Source organism: Urocitellus parryii, chromosome 8 (assembly GCF_045843805.1).
Source record: "Urocitellus parryii isolate mUroPar1 chromosome 8, mUroPar1.hap1, whole genome shotgun sequence".
NCBI lineage: Eukaryota > Metazoa > Chordata > Mammalia > Rodentia > Sciuridae > Urocitellus > Urocitellus parryii.
This window is the reverse complement of record NC_135538.1, coordinates 111186052-111207606: the sequence shown is the minus strand read 5'-3', so window position 1 is coordinate 111207606 and position 21555 is coordinate 111186052. Positions and strand designations below refer to the sequence as shown.

The 21555-nt window shown below is 37.9% G+C and overlaps 1 protein-coding gene across 1 annotated transcript in view; it reads right to left on the bottom strand.

The window, feature by feature from the left end:
* The window catches only part of Kif6 (kinesin family member 6), a 417840-nt gene that overhangs the window by 292350 nt on the left and 103935 nt on the right, over positions 1-21555 (bottom strand). The window contains exon 6 of the mRNA XM_077801497.1: positions 8392-8521. Coding sequence (XP_077657623.1) covers positions 8392-8521 — 130 coding nt within the window. The remainder of the gene's footprint in view (positions 1-8391; positions 8522-21555) is intronic.

Genomic DNA, 21555 nt, shown 5'->3' with positions numbered 1-21555 from the left:
TTCTCATGTTATTAGGTAACAGGTCTCACAACAGCTATTCCTATAACTCTGTCATAAACCTACTAACTCCCACTCAAACTGTCTCCCAAAAGCCTTTGTACTTCTACAAGGTCATACAACTCACTCTGAAACTTTGATAATGTGGGAAGATTGAGAGCTTATAAAACTCATCAGCACTACTTAGAAAAATAAAGTATGTTTTATTTCAAGAGAAGAATCAGATATAAAGACTCTAATAGCTCCTAAGAAAATAATTTATAAATCCCATCAGCTTTGTTGGTAGGCTAATTATTTGGAAAGTAAGTAAACTTTTCCCAAAAGTCTTGAGTTCATACTTTCCTTTTTCTTTCCCTCTTTCTTTTTTTCTTCCTTTTCTTCTCCCACACCCAAATGAAGATTGAATCCAGGGGCTCTCCCCAGGTCCCTTCCCTTCTCTTCCCTTCCCTTCCATTACAGTGACAAGGTATCTCAATTGCCCAGGCTGACCTTGAATTTGTGATCCTCCTGCCTCAGCCTCCTCAGTAGGAGTATCTGGGATATAGGTGCATGTCACTCCATCCAGCGAGTTTACAATATTTTAAAAAAAATCTGTTGAAGTCATCTGTACTGTTTTCTGTATTTACCAACAGATACTACTGTTACTGAAACAGGCCTGTTTTGCCTGCCCCACTGGGCAGCATGCCAATCACTGAAATGAGGAATTTTGAGAAAGAGAGTTTACTCATGAGGTGACCAAGCATAAAAAAGGGAGAACAAGTACCAAATCTACTTCACCAGGATAGGGCTTATGGACAATCTTGCGATACAGAAGATGGTGATTTAAAGCATGGGGAATGATGATTGGAGGAGAAGTAATCAGCAGCCTGCACATGCGCAATCAATCTTCATAGCTCTTCTCTGCACATTTGTTCAGAAAATGACAACTGTGCATAATCTGAGGGTGGAGTTTTCTACTCCCTGAGGTCAAAGAAGTCTCTCATCTACACAGGTGCAAGTGAAGAGTCATGTTTTCAATAGAGTCGAAAGACTTCAAGTCCCTAAAAAGTAACCTAGGCAACCTTCATCATCATGAGCTTATATCAGTGGTATTATCTACAGTAAAACTAGTGGGAGAATAATATCTTGCTTAAGTAGGTGACCTCCAAAGTCAACTGAAAGCAAGTGCAGTACATAGGACTAGAGAGTCTGTTGAGGGTTTCCCTGGTTTCACAGTATACCCCATAAAATCACTTTCAGTTTTGACCCAAGACTGCAGGTCTTATCACCTGAAATTACCAGGTCTTCCTTTCCCATCAATTCAACAAAAAAATTTATGACTAATCACCTACTAGTTGTCAGATGCTGAGAGGATAGAGAGAACAAGACAAAAGTCTTCTCCTTACATGATCGACAGCCTAGAGCACTAGGGTCTTTCTGAATGAATGTCCTTTAATTCTTACAACACCCCTAGAAGGTAGGTATTACCATGTCACTTTAATGGTTAAGTCACTAGTTCAAGGACATGCACTTGGCAGGAGGTGGAGACAGGAGTCAAAGAGAAGGTTTCCAAAGCTGAAGCTTTCCAGCACCACCTACAGGGGTGGAGGTGATTGTGAAGAAGCTGCAGAGCAGACGCCAACCCTAACCAACACTGAAAGTCACTGGATGCTTCCCTCAGGGAAGGGGTCAGACAGGAAGCCAGTGGGACCCAGACTTTCCCAGGGTCAGCACAGAGGTTTTTCTCTGCAAGGTCCCCTGTTAAGCAGTTTCACAGCAAATGTTGTACTATATATAGCATATTATTGCTCCAGAATCCATCAAGGTCAGGAGCTACACCAAGTACCAACTGTATACAAAATCAGATGCTAGGTCGTTTGGACACTGTACTAGTGTCTGAGGACTGCTGTAACACAAACCATAAATGGGGTGGCTTAAACAACAGAAAGGTATTAGCTCGCAGTTCTAAAGGCCACAAGACAGAAATCAAGGGGGTGGCAGAGCTGGCTCCTTCTGAGGCCTCTGTCCTTGGCTCACAGGTGACTATCTTCATGTGCACAGGACATTCTCCCTCGAACGTGTCTTGTCTCTAAATTACTACTCTGTTTCTGGTAGGGCACATGTGTGGTAATCAAGAGAAAGTTCCAGTCCTCATGGAGTCAACAAAAGAACCAGATCTACCCAAGCACTCCAAGAGAAAAACAAGTAAAAGACATGGACAAAAACAGAAATGCAGCCAGGCATGGTGGGGTGCGCCTGTAATCTCTGTGGCTCAGGAGGCTGAGACAGGAGGATCTTGAGTTCAAAACCAGCCTCAGCAAAAGCAAGGTACTAAGCAACTCACTGAGACCCCAGGACTACCTCCCTCCCCCAAAAAACTAGAAATGCAGATTGTCAATAAATATATTAAAAATTTTGTTACTCAAGTTAGAACAGGATTTTGTGGGTATGTTTTCCTCTTCCAAACCGACAAAACTCAAATTTTGTGAAACCAACAAGAGGGCAAAATATGGGCCTACTTACATAATTCTCTGGGAGTGGGTTTCATCTAGCTGCCTTTATTCACCCATTTTGAACAGATTTATTGAAGTATAATTGATAAGCCTTAAATTTCACACATCATACAAAACTTGATGATTGCTGTCATATGTATACAACCATGAAACCATCACCACAATCAATACAGTGAATATATCCATCACCCCAAAAGTATCTTGTGCCCCTTTGTAATATCTCCCTCTTTAGCCCCCAACTTCTACACAGGCCTCAGGCAATCACTGACTTGTTTTGATCATTACAGAGTACTTTGCATTTCTTAGAAATTTATATAAAAGGAATCACAGAAATCAAATGTTTTCATTAGTACTTTATAGTTAAATACAATATTGGTGTTAATTTTGACATAATCATACATGCATGTAACAAGATTTGCTCCACTTCGGTCCTCAGTACTTCCTCTTTCCCTCTCCTCTTTCCTTCCCCTGTTTCCTTTCCTCTACCCTACTGGTCTTCCTTCCAATTATTTATAGTTTTAAAATTAGTTCTTTATAGATATACACAAAGGTAGTGTATTCATATATGTACCAAGCATAATTTGGTCAATGTCATTCCACCATTCCTCCTTTTTCCTATACCTCCTCCCTCTCCCTCAATTCCCCTTCTCAATTCCACTGATCTCTCTTTTATTTTTATGGAATTCCCCACCTCACCCCTTTTTTTCCTTAGCTACCCGTAGCTTCTGCCACTCTCACAACTCCTATTGAACATTGTACTTGAAACTCTAGCCAGAGCAATCAGTCAAGAAAATGAAACTAAAGGGATACAAATAAGATAAATTATCTCTGTTTGCAGATTAGATGATCCTATATCTAGAAGACCCCAGAAAACTTCACCAGTAAACTTCTAGAGCTGACAAATAAATTTAGTAAAAGAGCAGGACATAAGGTCAACATATATAAATCAATCAATTTCCTCTACTCCAATAGTGAATTTGCTGAGAAAGAAATTAGCAAAACCATTCCATTCACAAAAACCTAAAACAAACAAACTTGAGAATAAATCTAACCAAGAAAGTGAAAGATCTTTATGATGAAAACTGTAGAACACTGAAGAAAGAAATTTAGAAAAACCTTAGAAGATGGGAAGACCTCCCATGTTCTTGGATAGGCAGAATTAATATTGTCAAAATTGCCATAATAATGAAAGCATTACACAGATTCAATGAATCCCATAAAAACATCAACGGCATTCTTCATAAAACTAGAAAAACAGCCCTACAATTTATCTTAAAGAATAAGAGATCCAGAATAGACAAAGCAATCCTGAACAAGAAGAGCAATGCAGGAAGCATCACAATTATACTAATATTAAATTATACCTCAGAGCTGTAGTAATAAAAGAGATTGGCATCAAACAGATTTGAAGACAAATGGAATACAATGGAAGATACAGAGACCAAACCATGTAGATATAGTCATTTGATACTCAACGGAGATGCCAAAAACATGTTGGAGAAGAGAGAGCCTTTTTAACAAATGGTAAAACATAATACTGGATAATACATATCCATATGTAGAAGAATGAAACTAGATCCCTATCTTTCACTTTCAAAGTAGATCTCAAAGTGGATCAAAGACCTAGGAATTAGATCAAAAACTCTGTAACCACTGGAAGAAAAATAGGCTTAACAGTCCAACATATTAACACAGGCAATGATTTCCTTAACAAGATCCCTAAAGCACCAGGAAAAAATACCCCAAGAATAAACAAATGGGATGCCATCAATTTTTTTTTAAAGAGAGAGTGAGAGAGGAGAGAGAGAGAGAGAGAGAGAGAGAGAGAGAGAGAGAATTTTTAATATTTATTTTTTAGTTCTCGGCGGACACAACATCTTTGTTGGTATGTGGTGCTGAGGATTGAACCCGGGCTGCACGCATACCAGGCGAGCGCGCTACCGCTTGAGCCACATCCCCAGCCCCAATGCCATCAATTTAAAAAGCTTCAGTACAGCAAAGAAAAGAAGAATGTGAAAAGAGAGCCTACAGAATGGAAGAAGATCTTTGCCATTGATCTCTGACAAGGGATTAATACCCAGAATACATACATAACTCAAAAAAGCTAACACCAAAAAATACATAAATATAATAAAATAAGACCCCATAATTAACAAATGGGCAAAAGAACTTAACAGACAATTCCTCGGGAAGAAATACTAATATATAAAAAAGTCTTCAATATCCCTAGGAGGGATATGCAAATAAAAACTGCATTGAGTTTGTATCTCACTCCAGTCAGAATGACAATCATCAAGAATATAAATAACAATATATGTTGGCAAGGATGTGGGGAAAATGTACACTCATACACTGTTGGTAGGAGTGGAAATTTAGTACAACCGCTCTGGAAAGCAGGATGAAGGTTGCTCAAAAGACTAGGAATAGGACCACCATATAACCCAGCTATCCTGCTCCTCAATATTTACCCAAAAGAACTAAAACCAGCATACTATAGTGGCATAGATACATCAGTGTTTACAACAATGCAACTCACAATAGCCAAGTAGAAGAACCAGTTCAGGTGCCCATTAAGAGATGAATGGATAAGGAAAATGTGTTACACATACACAATGGTATTTTCCTCGCCATAAAGAAGAATGAAATTACAGCATTTGCTGGTAAGTGGATGGAATTAGAGAATATCATGCTAAGGGAAACAAGGAAGTCAAGGGTTGAATGTTTTCTCACATAGGGAGAAGCTAAACCATCTAGCTTTCTTAACAGTAAAGTCCAAACTGCTCCCAGTTTCAGTCAAAATATATTTAAAATGATAAAATTCACATTCCTGGACTCTACTATAGAGATTCTGAAACTACCAACCAGAAATGGGATCCAAAGTCATGTCTTTGAACTTCCACAGGATATTTTAATGCAGGTTATGGTGGGACCACACTTGGGCACTGAGTACTCTAGATCATGGGTGGGGGTAAGCCTTTAAAGAAGGGGCAAATGCAAGTGGTCCTAGTCATGAAATGCATGATCTGCCATTAAGCACAGAATGTCTTGTGCAATAAGATTTGGTTCACTGAAATATCTCAACTCTAAGACACAAAAATATCAAGTAGTACAGGCTACTGGTGGGCTTTAAGGCTGGGTCACACACAGTTCAGCTTTCTCTTCAGCTCAACAATTCAACTTTACAAAAAAAAACTTACCCTAAGGACATAATCAGACTTTATTCAAAACATTGGTAGGATTGCAGAAATTATTTAAGAGTTCTGAATAAATAAGAAGAGGATGAAGCTACTCTTAATAACTTTTCCTTAAAATGCTGGCTATGGGCAGGGAACACGAAAGGAAAGCACACTGCACTTTGTGTCCCACATATTCAGACTTTGTTTTGCAAATGTTTTGTGGTTACCAAGGCAACCTCTGGTTTCTCTGTGTAAATGGGAAATTGGGAACCTAGGGGTTTTTTTCAAAAAATGATTAGTGTGTTCTTTTTATCCTGGTTAGCTCGTTCTGTGCTGACAAATTGCATTCTGACAGCTAGGTTGTAATCCAAAACATGCTTTTTTTAGAGACTCTGAATAATAAAGAATTTCCAGGGTTTGACAGTTATTCTTCATTTATATTTTTATATACATGAATTTGCTTTCATTGAATTCAAGAGATAAGCAAAAGTACTAAATACTTGGTATAGGTTTTAAATAACTCAGAAATATATTCTCACTTAAAATATTTGACATATCAATTTGATTACTATACTCTTGGTGTAAGGAAAGAACATTCTGAATCTGTTGGACATGAGCTGAGCCTTGACTCCACCATTACTAGTTGTGTGAGTTGGGCAAGAAGTCTAACCCTTTAGATCTCAGTATCCATGAATAAAGTAAAAATCAGAGATATATATAGTGTCTATAATAATGCCAAGTCTACTGAGCAGCCTCTCAATATAACATAGCAGCTATTATTACCAAAGACATAGCAAAGGCAGGCAAAGAAACATACAAAACCTATTAGATTTGGTTTAGAAAACTCAGGTCCACAGAGGAAAAATGAATAAATAAAAACTAATGCTGAACAGTCATTATTAGGATTGACCTCTTCAGGTTTCAGTTTTTTGTGACATTATTATGAGATGTACTCATCAGTAAGTTAGGATGGAAAACAGGACTGGCAAGCTTCACAAAGGAAGTTCTTCAAAACTGAAAATTCTGTGTGCAGTCAGCTAAAGTTAATGCATATCTCTGAAACAGCAAGTGACCAAGCTTTTAAGCTACTGGAGGTCCCTGTGAAACAGGATCAGAAGCCTTCCACAGCCCACTGAAGATGAAGGAGTGGGATCAGCAAGGACAAGGATTCTCCTTCTCCGGGGCTGAGTCACTCTTGAGTAAGGTTCGAAGGGCAGCAGGGTCAGGACTCCCCACCTGCTTCCCAAGAACATTTATGAATCCATCTTTTCTTTTTCACATAGGCCCATCTATATTCTGTATCTCATGGTGTGACATTTTTTTAAACTGTGTCTAGAGGAAGAGAGTTTAGTGGGGACATGCTAAGTCTTTCATCATTATATGCCCTAATTCTTAATCTGCCTTTATTCCTTAACTTCTGTTACTGTAACAAATGAAAACATCACAGATGATCATGGGGCAAAATATGGATGCCCAGAGCAAAATGCAAAAATTATAAAGCAAAACAAGATATTCTGAAATTAAAAACTATGTAAACTCTCTTCAAATTAAAGAAACAATTTGAGTCCTTACATCTGTATCATATATGGCACATAAACCCAACCTATATATATAAAGTTGGTCAGTGTATTGAAAAGTATTTAATTACCAAACAACAACAACAAAACCAAGGGCCCAGCACCAAAAGACATCAACACCGTGCCTTCACTGTTGGAATCTGATTTCCATCTATCTATTTTACATCTAAGGCAGTTCATTCTAGAGTGTGGCCATGGGCAGGAGAAAGGTCACTTGATGAAGATTTTTCTCTGATTGCCTACCTTCTCAGTGTACTATTCTAACCTACTTGTTATCAAGACAAGGTAAAATATAGAACTCTGGGAGCATGGCTTTAAAAAGGAAGTGCCAGTGATAATAGTAAGCTGTTCCTTTTCAGACCAGTTCCCCACCCACCACCACCATCCTCAGCACCACCCCCATTCTCTTCATTTCAGCGTAGCTCGATGAGAGACTCATGATCCTTCATCTCTGATCTGTAACTGGTTAAGGTTGAGCCCCTGACCAAGCTGGGTCAATCCTGGCCCCTCCCAAGGATTCCCAGATAAAATAAAGGAACTCAGATAAATCTGAATATTAGATAAACTATGAATGATTTTTACTATAAGCATGCCCCAAATATTGTAGTGAGACATCCTGGTACTGCACACTGTAATGGTGGTCTCAGACCTGACAATAACAGCTGCAAATGCACAGAGTACTTCCTGGGTTCCACGGGGCACTCTAAATACTTTGTAAATACTAACTCAGTAACTAAATGAAATGACACAGAGGTATAAACATATGCCAATATATGGATGGCCTGAGGTTAGAAGAGTGCCCTGTGTATTTTTAAATTTAGAAAATCATGCAAAACTTACTATAATTAAGATATTTTATGGATCACCACTGATAAGCTGCAAACCAATTTGTATAAAACTTGAAAAATATAAGCAATGAAAACTAAAAGGCTGAAAAAGCAGTGGGCTGAGAAGCCAGAGGTGAAAATTTCAGCCCCTCTTCTCACTAGCTAGGTGACCTTGGACAGTTCTCCTCCCTCATGGATCTAGGCTTTCTTACTTGCAACATGAGTCTTGGATGAGGTCATTATTAAGGTCTTTGCTTCCTCTAAAAGTCTAATATATCCCCCATAATACTGGAAGGACAGCTTGCAGGGAAAAGTTCATTACCTCTGCAATCATTCTGTTGGTGTCTCCTAAGAAGAGCAAATTCAGAGCTTCTTCCTCATTTGTTGCTTGATGCAGAGACAGGTTTTTCAGATGAATGTTCTGATCAGTGTCCTCCAATAGTGTCACTTTCCTAGGGAAATGGGAAGCAAGAAAACAAGGAACTGTTGAGAAGCCAAAGAATGTCAAGTCTTTCCTACAGGTTTATTTAAAAAACCGTACAGTAGGATGTCTTGAACTTATAAAGCGATAACACACCAGGAACCAAGCAGCACTGCAGGAGCATCAAACACTGACATTTCCTCAACAGTGCAATCAGATAGCACTGGGGCTGAAGAATAGATTACAAGCCTCTGATTTGAAGCCACCTGTCATTTTAATCATCAGATCATCTTAAATGTATATTCTTACTAAGTTAAAAATGCAATAAAACTTTCTATCTATATATTAGAAAACCAGATCATCTTGGTTTTGGGGGTGGGCATAATTCAGTTTCTTACATGGGTAACAAACTAATCCTTTCTTTTTTTTTTTTTTCAATTGCTTATCACTTTCAATTTACCTAACCTTTCAAACTGGTTAGCTCATAAACTTAAACAGGGAGAATATCTGTCATTCCTCTAGGATTTATTCTTCTGTATAGTTTTCACACCAAAGTGAGTAAAAAGTTCTCAAGAAGTCTTATTTAACTTGTCATTATTCTCTGTCAAATCTGTTTCTTGATGCTTTTTCCTTTACTGCACACATTTTCCTTCTACTCTATCCTTACCAATAGAGCCTTAGATCTGGAATCACATTCATCTATTGCAACCACCTTTATGTACGTCCTAGTGCCTACACCATTTCCTCCCAGGTGAATCCTAAGCCTGATTCCAGTGATGGCTTGTTAGTACTCTCCTTATAGTCCCTTTAGGACTTTCTTTTTTTCTTATTTCTAAAAATTTTTTGATTTGTTATATATGACAACAGAATTAATATAATTCATATTATACATTCAGAGCACAATTTTTCATCTCTCTGGTTGTACACAAAGTAGAGTCACATCCTTCATGTCTTCTTACATGTATTTAGGGTAAGTGAAAAAAATTTGGCCAACATCCTCAAATCCTGCTTCAAAGGCCTACAAATTCAAGCCATAAACTTACTATAGAGAATTCCCCTGTCTCTGGAGTTTTGCCTTCTTTATTTTCTTAAGAATCATTACAGAAAGGAAATTTATCATATACAGGTATTGCCAAAGAGTATCCACAGGTATTTTCACTTGTTTAAAACATTTGGAATGGATGAGTGTAGGTGAAGGTTGCCATCATCTAGAGCTACTTCTCCTTTAAAAGGACAACAACAGACGTGTCACTTAGCAACAGACACATGTCACCTCCCTACTTATGAAAACTTAGATTACCTTTACAATGAAGATTTTTCAAATATCATAATATTTTCATCTTTCTGTTTTGTAAGGAAGTTATCTGGGTTTTCATATGTAATTTGTGGGCACTTAAAATACTAATTGCAGGAAGAATATGCAGCTCTACCAGCACATCTGTGACCAATATGCCACTAATAATGTGCTCTTTTGCTGAATTTTGGCCTCCTTTATGTCTCCTTTGACAATACCCACAGAGATGGAAAAAGATCCCCTTCCTTAATTAAAACAAGTGTAATTTATTTATTCTTAAATAGGACTCATAAGTGAGCTTATTAAAAATACTTAAGAGTTAAAAAATGCTTGGAAAATATGAAGACATTTTTAATTGAAATGGATGAGTTGTGTTCTATTTTTAGGACCCTCCTTTATTTCTTATACTTCATTTCCATCCTGATCCTTCTGAAGTGCTTGAGTAGGTTTGACTATTTAAACTCCTGGGGACAGAATTCTTCCTAAATCCATAGATTGTGAGGATCTGAAGCTTTTACCTATAAAAGTGAAAGAAGTTAAGTAATATTGGAAGATAAAGACATGAAATAAATGATGAGGTGGAACCTTAAAAGGGAAAAAGAAGAAAGTTCTATCCTTTTCAGTATGAAGTCAATAATCCTCTAAGTTGGAGGTAAGTCACCTTTGATGGATTTTTTTTTAAGACCCAGACAGACAAAATATTTCTCCTGTGCAAGTTCAGAACAGGCAGGGGCTCAGAGAAAGGGAGAGGGCTATCAGGAAACAATTCAAAGAAGCCAGTGCTCTCACTCATTGGGCACCAGATGTATGCCAAGCACTACTGTATGCCAGGTATCTGCATTGCTTCATTTAATCCAGTTGTTCTCAAAAAGAACTACCTATGGAACTTCACACACACACACACACACACACACACACACACACACACACACCCCAAAACCAAACCCTGAGTCAGATCAGGTCCTACCTTAAGAGTTTCTGATTTGATTGATCTGGGACACTGTCTGGGTATCAGAGTCTGTAAAGGCTCCAGGTGATTCTGGTGTGTGGTCAAGATTGAGAGCCAAGGACTTCATCTTTAATGACCCTTCAAAGAAGACACAGAGGGAGGGGATTTCTGGTTTCTTTTGTCTTTACTTTCCACCAGCTGCATCTTATGCCCAAGGGGTAAAGTTACAAATCTCATTGGTTGTAGCTGAAGACACTGATGAGCCACATCTATTGACAGATGAGAAAACTGTGAAGTGTAAATCCTTCATAGGAAGCCTCTACCTCCCCGACCATGCAGCTAGGGGCTAACCAAGCCACACAACAATAACCACAATAACTAATGCTAAGCTGGGGATTATGCATCTAACTAAACATCTGTAGTGTTTATGTCAAAAAATGTTTGTGATAGGAAGAACATATCACACATACATTTCTCCTTATTACTTCACTGAATAGAAAATGCAGTAAATGAGTAAGGATGGAATTCTAAGCATGCACATTTATTAGAAAACCTAAGTGGGTCACTGATTTAGGGTTATATTTATATAAAAAAAAAAATACAAGCATAAGGTGCCAAGTGTTTGCCAAATGCCATCACTGGTGTTTAGCTAAGCAATTTTTTTTTTTTTTTTTTTTACCATTCAGAGCTTCAATCTCCAATGTAGCTATTTCAGAAACACACTGGTACTTGTCCAGCTTTGTTACTTGGATCACAATAACAATTCGCACCCCTCCCTCACTTTTTCTTCATAGAATTTTGAGATGTTTTTTATAACCCAACTCGGCATTTAAAAATTTTTATTCTGATATAATGTTTCCCTAATAGTTTTCTGATTTCTTATTAATGCAATGAATATAGTTTCTCATTTTTATATTATGGCCAAGTGTAGCTGTGGTGATTTCTATTTTCTTTTAGCTTTATTTTATTTATTTGTACATGGTATTAAGGATCGAACCCAGGGCCTCACACATGCTAAAGTAAATCAAGAGGTAGGTTGATCTCCAAACTCCTTTCATACTCTTGGTGCTCATATATGGACACCCAACAAAAGGTTAGACTTTGGTATTCTTCTGGAACCTCTGAGAGGCAACCTCTTCTCTCTTGTCCATTCTTTGTAGATTCATTCTGGTTTCTGCCCAGTTCCTGGGCATGAGGATTGGGACCTTCCCTTATTGACCTGTCTGTCCATGTGTCAACCCCAGTTCTCACAGCGATGTTCCAAGGCCAGCCTGAGCCTTGCCGTGGCTTCTATCTCTTGCCTAGGAGAGCTAATCAGGGAGTGAAAATAAACTTAAATTCTCCTACCAGTAGAACAGCTTTTCAAAGTAGGGGAAAATAAGAACCCTTATAAGAGTTTCTCATCCAGTTGCTTCCTATCTCTCTCTCTCTCTCTCTCTCTCTCTCTCTCTCTCTCTCTCTCTCCACACACACACACACATCAATAACTATTTCCTGAGTCTTTCGTCTACCACTTGGTTCTGACTGTAGTTTTTATGGGCTTGAAAAGAGGGCTTTATTAGAGTTTCTTAAATAAATATCCTAATTCCAAGATGGAAACCCACCAAACTATTTATTTGATTCATTTTGAATGGGCCTGTGCATAGTTTTCCCTACAAAACGTTTCTAAAATGTTTAGATTTCAAGTGAAAAGTCACTGATAGCCTTAACTTGGATACCTAAGTGGAAAAGTTCTGCTAAGTCTACTCGGACTGCTTAATGGTGGGGAAGAAACAAGCTTTGTGTTTTCTCTGTAAACAGAGAATCTTTTCCATTTGGCTGCTTAGTAGGAATTTGTAGGCTTTTTTTTTTAACTGACTGGAAGACATCTGAAGAACAATGGCCAAGCTCTTATTCTCAGTAATGGAAGGCATCAATGAAAGAACCCGCCCCAGCCCACACCTACCTCCACGGCATTCCAACACCATGACTTTCCGAAGAACTCTTCAGGAGTTACTGCAATGCATATAGTTTCTCATTTTTATGTTATGGCCAAGTGTAGCTGTGGGGATTTCTATTTTCTTTTGTCTACTTGCAAGTGTCCCATATGATTGTGCAGGCTGTGAACTACACAATGACACCATGGCCAAGGACATGTCATTCACATCATGATTTTGTATATTTGTTATGACAAATGTCTATCAGAGAGCAGTCAAGTGTCTTCCAATAAAAACATTATAAACAATCTTCCCACAGATGGCAGGGAGCCTTTTACTAAATCACATAAATATGCCATAAGGACTGGAGGTCACTCTGTCTAGATAATGCTGACCTACAGAAATCTCCATGCCCACAAGCCTCATGAAAATGGGTGTGTGTGGGAGGGGGGCGGGAGTGCCCAGGCCCTTCTAAATAACGGGATATGTTTCATGATGGGAACAGTGCTATCTCCACTCATTTCAATAAAGAGAATATTCCCCAGTTCAGTGGTTCTCAACCTCTTTTTTCTCCCCACCCCAGTGCATGTTTTCTTGGAACCTCTCTGTGGTGAAGATTTGAAGACAAGAGATGAGGTGAATTTTTAGAAATACGCAAGGGAAGGGGGCAGCCTTCCGACATTAAACAATTTCAAAGGTAGATTTTCTTTAGATTGGTTAAAAACCTTCTAAAAGTTTTCCTCTGTAATAAAGTACAAATAGCTGAAATATGTCACTGGAGAAAGTTTCATGAACTTAGGGTACATTTTTGTGTTGGTATTGACCTTGACAAAATAGTCTAAAGGTCATGGACATTTTCTCTGTTTAATCCCTTTGGAGATATTTTGAAAACTCCCATTACATAAAAAATATCCTTTCTAGTTTTACTTAACATTATTTCTTTTCACTGCTAATGAATGTAGTTAATCATGTGACATTTTAGAGATTAAGTTATTTAATATAAAGTGAAAATGACAGGTGCTAATTTTTTAGAAAGAGAGATATTGTATACTAACAAACAAAATACTTTTAAGTATGACAGTATTTAAAAGACCAAATCTAGATTGAAAGCTGCAAAGTATTCTGGGTGATTTTTGTGATGAATTTTTGTTTCCTTTTTAAATTAATTTCTTTTATGTCAAACTGATAAATATCCCTTCCTAAATGTTGCCATTATGACTTCTAATTTACCTATATTGGTATTTATTTATTTATTACATGACAATAGCGGAGTGCATTTCATTCATAATTTTCCATTCACAGCACAATTTTTTGTAACTCTGTATATAAAATATGTTCACGTCAAATTATGCTATTATATATGAGCTCTCTTAATTTTTGCATACAATTCTTAATATACCTTTACACCACAATTTATCATATCTGTTTGTATATAAGATATGTTGAACCAAATTTACATCTTCATACATGTATTTTATATAATGATGACTGTCTCCTTCTACCATCTTAGCTATTCCCCTTCTCCCTCCCTTTCTCTCCTATCCCTAATCCCTATCTAGAAGTAATTTTTCTCCTATACTTTCCCTCCCTGCCCCACTTTTGAGTCACCCGCCTTACATCAGAGAAAACATTTGGCATTTGTTTTGGGGGATTGGCTAACTTCACTTAGCATAATCTTCTCTAATGCCATCCATTTCCCTGCAAATGCCATGATCTTATTCTTTTTTAGTGCTGAGTAATATTCCATTGTGTATATAAATGCCACATATTTTTTATCCATTCATCCACTGAAGGGCATCTAAGTTGGCTCCACAGTTTAGCTACTGTGAATTGTGCTGCTATAACATTGATGTGGCTGTGTCCCTGTAGTATGCTGTTTTTAGGTCCTTTGAGTATATATAGTCCAAAAAGAGGAAAAACTGGGTCACATGGTGATCCCATTTCCAGATTTCCAAAGATTCTCCATACTGCTTTCCAAACTGGCTGCACTAATTTGCAGTCCCACCAGCAATGTATGAGTGTACCTTCCCCCCCCCACCCCCCCACCCCCCGGCATCCTTGACAACACTTGTTGTTTGTCTTCATAATGGCTGCCATTCTTACTGGGGTGAGATGGTATCTTAGAGTAGTTTTGATTTGCATTTCTCTGATTGCTAGAGATGATGAGCATTTTTTCATATATTTGTTGATTGATTGTATATCCTCTTCTGAGAAGTGTCTGTTCAGGTCCTTGGCCCATTTATTGATTGGATTATTTGGTTTTTTTTGTGTGTGTGCTTATCTTGTTGAGCTCCTTATATACCCTAGAGATTACAGCTCTATCTGATGTGTGAGGGGTAAAGATTTGTTCCCAGGATGTAGGCTCCCTGTTCACCTCACAGATTATTTCTTTTGCTGATAAAAAACTTTTTAGTTTGAATCCATCCCATTTGTTGATTCTTGGTTTTAATTCTTGTGCTACAGGAGTCTTATTAAGGAAGTTGAGGCCTAGCCCCACATGATGGAGATTAGGGCCTACGTTTTCTTTTATTAGATGCAGAGTTTCTGGTTTAATTCCTAGATCCTTGATCCATTTTGAGTTGAGTTTTGTGCATGGTGAGAGAAAGGGATTCAGTTTCATTTTGTTGCATATGGCTTTCCAGTTCTCCCAGCACCATTTGTTGAAGATGCTATCCTTTCTCCAGTGCATGCTTTTAGCACCTTTGTCTAATATAAGGTAGTTGTAACTTTGTGGGTTAGTCTCTGTGTCCTCTATTCTGTATAACTATATTGTTAAATTATGACATTATTAGATTAAAATTTTTTCAAGTTCTATTTCCCAAGGGACTTTAGCATATACCCTAAAGTTATCCTCCTACTCCCCAAGTCTGTGATCTCAGAGGGGCTGACAACCTGCGTGTGATTTATTCTATGTCTGAAAAGGAGCAAAACTGAAAAGAGCAATGGCTTCAGTGGCTCCATGTAAGTGGCTAGCCAGGTTCAAGGATGCCTGGTGGCAAAGTGGGAGTGTCCTCACAGGTTCTTGCCTCTGCCATGCTTGTGCTTCCATACGACGTGAAAATGGACAGCACTCAAAGAACTCAAGACAGAGCCCGAACGAAGGAGGTGGCCACTGTATGGAAACGCAAAACCAAAACAGGAACCATCTGTGATCAGCAAAGAGAGAACCAGGCGAGATAGGATGAATGTGTAAGTAAGAAGTACTTGTAGTTTTTTATTTACCGGTCACTATAATTTATTGCACTAAGACATAGCATATATATGAAACATTCTTTCATTTCTGTTTTCTTTTTTCAAAAATGATACTCAAGTTTGAATTGCTAATAACTTGATGAAATCACTTTCTGTATTATTAGCTAATGGAAATTTACCATCCCCAAACAATATCACTTTCCAGCCACCAACATACAATGACTCCTAAGTCCAATTTATCTAACCATGGATGATCATTCATTTACCCATCAGAAGTATCACCATTTGCATGATTTTCCAAGAGTGACTCTTTTAGATATTGAAAACTATGTTGTTATCCTTTTTCCTTTCCCTTTGCTAATTTCTAATAATATTCAGCCACATCATGTTCTTCCTGATGCTCCAGGCCCACAAATGATCCATCATTTAAAGAAATGCCTTGTTTGGCCTAATTCCTTATAGTAATTATACTAACATTTAACTTCTTCAGAAAAAGCAACTTTTTTCCCAAAGAAAATACTTTCCTTCCATTTTTACCAATTCTTGCTTTCTCATTCATAGTTGTAAAATCACAAATAATGTATTCAAGTTTTCCATATTTGGGAGAATTACAGAAATAGATACATTTTGAGGCAATGGATTTGTAATAGCACTCCTTTGCCAGGTAAATAGCTTTATGTACTTCGTAGCTTATGTCATTGCCTTTTTACAAGTTCTGAATTCATTTACTTTCATTTTATCCCATTTTAACATGAATTTTATTATTTCTTCAGCTATAAAGGTAATACATAATTCTTATGAAAAATCAAAATTGTTTTAAAAGTGAAAGGAATTGGGAAACAGTCTGACCACAGGGACAATGGTCATATGTTGATATAAGCTGCCTTAAAGGACTTTTTCTTGCCTTTTATGCCTTTCTTCATTCCCTTTTCTCCTCCTTTCCCCTCCTCTCCTCTCCCTTACCTTCCTCTTCTCTTTTCTTTGACTCTTTGACAGGGTCTTGCTATGTTGCCCAGGCTGGCTTCAAACTCACGACCCTCCTGTCTCAGTCTCCTGAACAGTGGCAATTATAGGCATGTGCTATTGCACCCAGCTTTAAACTAATTTTCTTATACACATTTTGCAGATTTGTGGTAAAATTATAAATATATATCTGTTATTATATCTTTAATCTCCCTTTAGTTTTATACCATGAGCATTTCTTCATGTTATTACATATTTTTTTTTAAGTTGTAGATAGACACAATACCTTTATTTATTTGTTTTATTTTTATGTGGTGCCTGGGATCAAACCCAGTGCCTCACACATGCTAGGTAAGTGTTCTACCACTGAGCCACAACCCCAGCTCCTTATTACTTTTATGAAAAACATTTTGTAATAGTTATACAGTATTCTAGATTGGTATGTATTGACTCAATTATTTAGCCATCTTGTTATGACAGGATATTTGAACTGTTCAGAATTCAAGGTTAAGTAACATTGCAAACTATATATTCCTATATGTTCCTGAAGCTTTTCCAATAGTCAGTACTTGCCCCTCAGGATTGATTTTGGAGAGTGGCATTACTGGATCCAAAGTTATGAACAACTTTAAGGCTCTCTTCAAACCTGGGAGGCCTATAGCACAATGAGCAGAAGCATCCTGTGTCAGTTTGTTTTCTGTCACTGTGACAAAGTAACTGAGAAAATCAACTTACAGGATGAAAGATTTGTTTTGGCTCCTGGTTTCAGAGGTTTCAGTTCAAGGTCACTTAGTCTTTGTTGAGATAGAACATCAAGGTAGGGAATGCATGGTAGTTAAATAGAGCTCCTCTCCTCATGGCAACTCAGAAGGGGGGGTGGGTGGGAGAGGGTGACAGACTTCCTACAACAAGGCTCTACCTTCTAAATGTCCCACTACCTCCTAACACTGCCACAGTCTTCATAAAGCACTTGGCCTTTAGGGGAGATTTCAGACAACACCATGACATACCTTGTAGGGACCTGGACAGATCTGACCTGAGACCAATGCTAGCAGTAACTGTTTGGCATCAGAGACCCTTGCTGCATCTCAGTCTCACCTGTAAACTGACAATGTCGCCTTTATGAGTCCTTTGTTCATCACTGTGTCCCAATCTAGAAGGTCGCCTGCTCTTTATTTGACATGGAATGATATATCCAGTGGTGGAGTGAACGAGCTTACTAAAATAGCAGCACATTATAATCCAATAACGGCTTCTTTGGAGGTAGACAGTAGCATGCTTTCTGAAAATACGCCAACTTACATGCCCCCTGAATCAGGTTGCCTGTTTTTATGACTTTGACAACACTGAACATTGGTAAAAATTTACTAATTGGTTAGGTTATAATGTTGTTTTAATTGGCATTCTTTGAGTGGTTAATGAGCTTGCACCTATTACCATCTGTTTGTTAACTTATGTTTTGTTGTCCTTCATTAATTGATTTGCAATTCATATATTTATGAGTTCTATATATAAAATATTTTGTTTCTTGTATTTATTCTACAAATTTTATAATTGCTTTTTAATTATTGCTGTATTGGAAATTTTGTCTTCACACACAAAAGTTTAAATGAGTATGACATATCAGTTATGTTTTTCATGTATTTTTAGAAGACCTCCCAAATGAAAGGATTAGATACAAATTCACTTATTTTTTTTCTACTATTTTAGGATATGGGCATGTGGATTTAAATGAGGGATCTAATGAATTTTCACTCTACATAATTAATTGTTGTCTATGTGGGATTTGTCCTTCCTTTCTCTTTAACTCTTAGGCTCTGATTTTTTTTCAGGAAATTTTGTAAAAATACTACACTTTACCAGACTCTCTTGTCACTAGTGCTGGGTATGTAACATAATTTTTTTTTGTCAGTGATAAGTAATTAAAAGTCATTGGGTAAACTAAAAAAAAACTTAATGCTAAAAAATTAACCCAATTGATAAATGGGTAAAGGAACTGAATAGACACTTCACAGAAGAAATACAATTGGTCAACAAATATTTAAAAATATTCAACATCTCTAGCAATCAAAGAAATGCAAATTTAAACTATACTGAGATTCCATCTCACTCCAGTCAGAGTAGCAATTACCAAGAACACAAGTAACAATAAATATCGTTGAGGATGTGAGAAAACAGTACACTCATACATTGCTGGTGGGACTGAAAATTGGTGCAACCATTCTGTAAAGCAGTATGAAGATTCCTCAGAAAACTTGGAATGGAAGCACCATTTGATCTAGTTATTCTACTCCTTTCTATAGGACTTAAAATCAACCTACATAGTGATACAGCCACATCAATGTTTATAGCAGCTCAATTCACAATAGCACAGCTATGGAACCAACCTAGATGCTCTTCAACAGATGAATGGATAAAGAAATTGTGGTATATATACCCAATGGAATATTACTCAGCCATAAAGAAGAATGAAATGATGGCATTTGCTGGTAAATTGTGGAACTGGAGGCTATTGTGGTAAGTGAAATAAGCCAATCCCAAAAAAACCAAAGGCTGAATGTTCTCTCTGATGTGCAGATGCTATCACACAATAAGGGAAGTGGAAAGGGAAGAACAGAAGTTCATTGGATTAGACAAAGGAGAATGAAGGTAAGGGAGGGGGATGGGAATAGAAAAGACAGTAGAATGAATTGGACAGAACTTTCTTTTGTGCATATATGAATACGCGACCAGTGTAACTCCACATTGTATACAACCACAAGAATGGGAAGTTATACTCCACATATGTATAAATTTCAAAATACATTCTACTGTCATGTGTAACTAAAAAGAACAAATAGATAATTTTTTTTAAAGTCATTGGGTAAAACTTCTACTGAAACCTACTAAAGGGGCAGCCTCTGTCCATAAGTGCCTTTTTCCTTGCAGAAATGTGCATGTGATGTTGGGAGGTGGGGCACCCAGGCTACATGAGGACAAATACCATAGGCCAATGGAAGAGTAGACCCAGAAGGAAGTCCTGATGTGTCCTTGAGTTCCATGGTTGCCCTGGTGGTCTACTTCCAGAATCCTTGCTTTGTGGTGGGGTAGGAGGGGTGGTGGATGGTCAAGGGGATGCATGGATTATTTGGTTAAGCCATGCTAAATTGAGGTGCTATTACATGCAGGAGTTAGTTAATCCACTAACAAATATTCCTAACACCATGACTGAATAGCTTTCCTCTACCCTCATTAAATAATTACAGGCTATGACACCTGATTCTGAGTTACCTGTTCCTTTTTCTCCATCTGTCTAACTTTGGAGTATTCTAACACACACTGTTTCATTTTTACAGTCTTTACCTAATTTGTCACTAGCTCTCTCCAATTTCTGTACTTGTTCAAACACTTCTTTGCTCTTCTTGGTTATTTATCCTTTCCGATAAATTCTAAAACCGTAAGTATATTTTTAAAAGTCTTTCACATTTTGTTTAAAATTGTGTGAGACCTATATATTAACATGGGAATGCCTCTTCAAGGTATTCACACTTCCCCCTCAGACCAGATTGACAGCTTTCCATTTATAGTCAAGTCTTCTTTCATTTCTCCCAGAAAAATGTACTTCTTACAAAGTTGGGAACGTTCCCGATCACTTCACTTCCTTTTGCTATTGTAAAAGGTACTTCGAGCCATTTTTTCTTCTAACTGGGTTACCCCTAAGCTTGCTTCTTAGGCAGAGTTACATAAATGTTGAAAGGTCACAGGTGTCCAGTGATCCTGAATTGTATCAAGCTTATCTCTGGTTCATTTCATAAAGTGTCTTCAGCTCTGCTAGAACTCAATCTGAAAACACAAGGCAAAATACAATTAATTTCTGAAACTTAAGCAGGCTAACTGCTATGAAAGTTTCAGAGCAGGAAGATTAATATACCTCTTGTGACCTTTATCATTTGCCCAGATGACCCTACTAGCTGTCTTGTGGACCCTTGTCACTTCCTTTGTCTCCACTTCATTCTAAGGGCTTTGCTCCATGTGAACTCTCTCCGGCCAACTCAGTACACTTCCACCAGCACTATTGGCTCCTTCTTCAGAGAGCACTTTGGTCTTGGCACATGCCAATAAAATTAAGAAATCATGGAGGGTCTTAGGGAGCAGAGACACTGGGGTAGGCATGGGTGGTGACAGGAAGTTAGTGGCTGACATGGGCTCTTTTCATGAGACTATGACTGTTCTAATGACACAAGAAATTGTTTACATTTATTTACTACAAAGCATGAAGCAAACCAAATTGTCTGAAGTGACAATGTTTTCCCTGTCATTAATTAATTCCATGTGACTAACATCCTTAAATATCACAGATATAGTTCTGCATTCTGAATATGAGTGAAGATACTCCAGCTGTTTACTCCCATTCTTTCAACATCACTTAAAAGGCAGCAGTTGGTGGAGGCCGAGCTGTGTTATAGACTGAATGTGTACGTCCCCTCTGGATTCCTATGTAGAAGCCTTCATTCCCAGAGCCTTTCAGAGGTCATTAGATTCACATGAAGTCCTCAGGATTGGGTCTCCATGGTGGGGTTATTGTCCTCACAAGATGAAGAAAAGGGACTAAAGCTCTTTCTCCCTCTGTACCACATGAATACACAGTGAGAAGGCAGCAATTTGCAAGCCAGGAAGAGGGCCCTTGCCAGACGCTCCATCTACCTGCACCGTGATCTTGAACCTCTTGGCCTCCTTGATAGTTCTGGTGGCCCAAGCTCCTAGGCAACTTC